The 4,250-nt window shown below is 28.4% G+C and overlaps 1 protein-coding gene across 1 annotated transcript; it reads right to left on the bottom strand.

The window, feature by feature from the left end:
* Positions 1 to 435: 435 nt before the first annotated feature.
* On the bottom strand, positions 436 to 1,622 carry LOC127743872 (cytosolic sulfotransferase 12-like). Its single transcript, XM_052256050.1, has one exon. It carries the CDS (start codon positions 1,545 to 1,547, stop codon positions 525 to 527), a length of 1,023 nt encoding a protein of 340 aa, XP_052112010.1. The 5' UTR covers positions 1,548 to 1,622; the 3' UTR covers positions 436 to 524.
* Positions 1,623 to 4,250: the final 2,628 nt, after the last annotated feature.

The raw sequence follows: 4,250 nt of genomic DNA, 5'->3' as shown, positions 1-4,250 counted from the left end.
ATCTAAGAGTCTATATTAAAATAGATATTATAAAATAATTTTATAAATAAGAATGACTTACTATTAAAATTTTGTCATCATATTTAGATTGTTTTAATAATTTATAGCTATAATAAAAGTATTTTTTATTGAAAAAAAAAATGAACATTGGTTGTACCCAACAATTATTAGTAGAATATTTTAGATGTATATGCAACCATTAATTTCTATTTATTTGAATTTAGAAACACCATCTAAAGTCCATTATTTTCTATTTTTGTTCCACCTTTAGATGTTATATTAGCTGTGAACCATGTTTTTAAACCAACAATTTTGTCAATTTACCCCAAAAATTAGGGTTATTTTAGTCTTTTTCATATTGACTATAGGATAAATCTAAACTTGGTTACCTGTTGGTGTAATTACATGGGTAAAGGAAAAATCAAATGAATTATAAAAAAAAAAATTAAAATTTTACTGCATCAACGCTTCATTAATATACATTACAATAATCAACCAAAATAAGTACGTATGCGTAAAATAAATTATACCATGGTAAAATTCTCAAAATTTAGGCCATATTGAGAGAATTTCTTTTGAGTAATAGTGTTTATTTTCTCAACCATTTCCATTGTGAGAAAATTCTTCCCATCACCAATTTCACCACGGCGGAAGAAACTTTTGTTTTCTATATCAAAACCAAACATTGATATTGTTCCTTTTTTATTCGCCTCCAAATTTCTCAAGTTATCAAAACTACACAACTTTAAGATATCATCAAGCATGCCATTATCTAACTCTTGTTTGGAAAATGGACACCCTAAAAATTCAGCTAACTTTTTCAAAACCAAAGTAGGATGCAATTTCATTTGTTCATACCTTAGAAACATTATTTTTTCTGGCCTTTTCAAGCTTTCTTTCCAATACTCCAACACATGCTCCCAAAATGGTCCATATAGATTCACTCCTCTACAAAACAACTCAAAAAATTCATCAAACAAGTTGGATCCTCTAATTTCCGGCATAAGCGTCTCCATAAATTTCCACATCGAAACAGATATATCTTTCGGATCTCTACACAGATACACTATCTTACAGTTGGACTCTTTCGCCGATTTCGGCAATGAAACATAAGGAGCATGAATGGATAGTAGCCTTGGAGAGGGAAATTGGCTAAGGTTTGAAACAATATACTTCTCATCATAGAATAGAGACTCTAAAAAGGGTACAAGAATATGAGGGTTGGTAACAAGCAAAGGATGATTTTTTTGTGTATGTGGATGTTTATTCCTATTAAGCAATGCAAAAGTCAAAGCCTTAATCCAAGTGGTGCCTGATTTGGGAGTGGTAACAAGGATGATATCTTTGTCATTGGCTTCAAAGTGCTTTTGACAAGATAAGATTCCTTGAAGAGCCCAAGATCCATACCAAAAACCTTGGTATTGGTAGAGTTTGTATGTTGGCTCCATTGGCAAGGTTGACATCAAGTCCTTACACTCTTGCCTTAAGTCTTCATCTTTTAGGAGTTTGGGGAGATTGGAGGGTTCATCACTTATTACTTCCTCCATTTTTGTATCATTAACTTTGTTGTTAGCTAGAGATTTTTTGTTTGAATATATGGTTATGTTTTACGGTGCACATTGTTGTCCATATTCATAGGATGGAATCTAAGTTTAATAATATAAGCAAAAAAATAAACCGACGTTTTGAAAATCGAAGCCGTCATTAAACTGATAGAATTAAAAATTAAAAAATTTAATTGGAATTGAATTGGTTATAATAAAATAATATATTTATATANATACCGATTAAACGCTAAAAAAATATACCAATTTTACTAGTTAACTAATTCTTTAATCGATTTTTTAAAATTTTTTATCAGTTTCATTACCAATTAGTTTTTATTTGAATTGAATTGGTCTTACGATCGATTTTTGATTAATCTAATTAAATTGATTAATTCAATTCGAATTTTAAAATTATGAAATAAATCTGTTAAGATGCTTCTTTTATTTATTTACTTTTAGTTATTTAAATTTTTTTGTTTACATTATTAAATAAAAATATTTTAAATATTATAAAATTAATTACTTTGTCAGCATGTTAAATAATTGCCCAAAATAATGAACTTTCCTTTCAAAATTTAATGGTCCTAACTACCTTATCATGTGGGAATGACACAGTTGAATTATGGTGATAGTTGTCATATCACTATCAATGTGGGGTTGCTGCAACTATTCCTAAATATTAATACAATTTAAGAAAAATAAAATGATGCATACTGCATTGGTTTATATAGTTTATTTTAATCATTCACGATGATGATGGGATGATAAATGATATACCCAAAGGCAATGTTTGGATGCAAAATAGAAAATAGTTGGAAAAAAATTAGAAGAAAAAAAATAAAAAAAAAAGAAAATGAGAGAAAAAATAAATTTTTATGTGTGTTGTTTGGATGAAGAGAAAATGATGAAAAGAAAATAAGAGAAAATTTTTTTTTTATTTGGATAAAAAAAGTAAAAAAAAAATTATATTGAGTAAAATTACATTAATATCCTTATTTATATTATATAAAATTATAATTTATATTAAATAAAGGGCAAATTGATAATTAAACCATTATGTACTTTTTTTTCATCCATTTTTATCTCATTGTTGGAGAGAAAACTTTTAAATGAACCCCACACTATATTTTTCTTCTTCTCTTAGTTTTTTTGGATCATCCAAACAATAAAAAATTTTATTTTCCACTCATTTTCTTTCTCTTTATTTTCTTTCTCCCCTATTTCCCTTGAACCAAACGGCTCGAAAAAGAATTTTATTATCTAGACACTAAATATTTTTTTGTTAATTATGTATGAAATAGAACATTTTTAAGTTTTTTATATATTTAATATTACTAAAAACTTAAAATCTTATTATTTATTTAATTTATATAGAGGCGATGACGGTGACAACTGACAACAGTAGTGTCCGTATGTGAGGAGGAGATAATAAATTAATGATGGTGGTGGAGTTGACAGGTTGTCAATTTGAGAATGGAATTGTTTGGAAGAGAAAAAAATAGTGTTTTGTAATTTATCTCTTACTTTATTTATTTGAATATTTAAGAAAGAGTATTCATTTATTTTGGTCCTAAAAAATTTTGGATCAGATACTTTAGTTTTTAACTAAAATTAATTATTTGATTGATTTTTAATATATAATTAATTTTGTTAGTTATTTAAATCTTTTGCTCCGTCAATTCTAAATTTATAATAAAGAATAAAATAGTCCTGACAACTCTAACAGAAAATAAAATAGTTCTTATCCTCCTATTTAAAAACGACGACATTCTCTTCCAATTTCTATTGTATCTTGCATAATTCTGACATTCATACTCTTTTTCTTCACCTTCACAATCTTTTTCTCCATCTTCTCTTTCCTTCTCTTTAACTCCAAGATCAAGCCATGATATAACTCGCACCTACCTCAACGTGTCATAGGCCACACACTTTTCAAATTTCTGTAACTGATACACCCACTTCCACTGTACTTCACCCACCAGAAACATCCACTTCCACGTCCTCGATATGCTTCATTCCTTCTCTCCCGAAGTCCAAATTGGCAGACAGTTTTGACCTCGCACCAAGCTATTAGTACAACGAACAATGTTGTCGTCACCGTTCATATTAAAATTGAAGCGATTACCGAATATTTGTTTGGAGAAAAATAGCTGAAGAAAGCGATCGGAGTGGTAGAATATATGGCCATGGAAATAATAGGCAGAGAAGGAGGGAGATGGCGATGACAACGGTGGGTCTTAACAAATCGGACTTGTTGTCTGGATTCATGGGATCCATTGAAGACGACAAGTATTTGAGAGACATAGTCATTAGTTTTCTGAGTATGAATTGTTTGAGAATAAGTTGAGAATTTTTCTTCATGTGAACATTGAAGTTACAGAGTGTGTATTTTGTAACTTGAAGTTGTAGTATTAGACTATTAAGATTATGAGAGATATGATAAAAATTGAAAGAGAACAACATCGTTTTCGAATAAAGAGAGTTAGGGATCATTTTATTTTTTGTTAGAGTTGACGGAACAAAGAATCTAAGCTATTGACAAAATTAATTATTAAAAACTAATTAAATAATTAATTTTAATTAAAAACTAAAGTGTCTAATGTAAAATTTGTAAAAAACAAAATGAGTAAATACTCTTTAAAAAATTAAATGAGTGAAAAGATTCGATTTCACTTTTGTAGTTCCCCATATACCCAATTCAGG

The sequence above is a fragment of the Arachis duranensis genome, unplaced genomic scaffold, assembly GCF_000817695.3.
Source record: "Arachis duranensis cultivar V14167 unplaced genomic scaffold, aradu.V14167.gnm2.J7QH unplaced_Scaffold_165934, whole genome shotgun sequence".
NCBI lineage: Eukaryota > Viridiplantae > Streptophyta > Magnoliopsida > Fabales > Fabaceae > Arachis > Arachis duranensis.
The sequence above is the reverse complement of the archived record's forward strand: the minus strand, read 5'-3'. Positions and strand labels throughout refer to the sequence as shown.

Excerpts from the sequence above, each read along its gene's own strand:
- LOC127743872 (XM_052256050.1), bottom strand. The coding sequence starts at position 1,547 with ATGGAGGAAGTAATAAGTGATGAACCCTCCAATCTCCCCAAACTCCTA.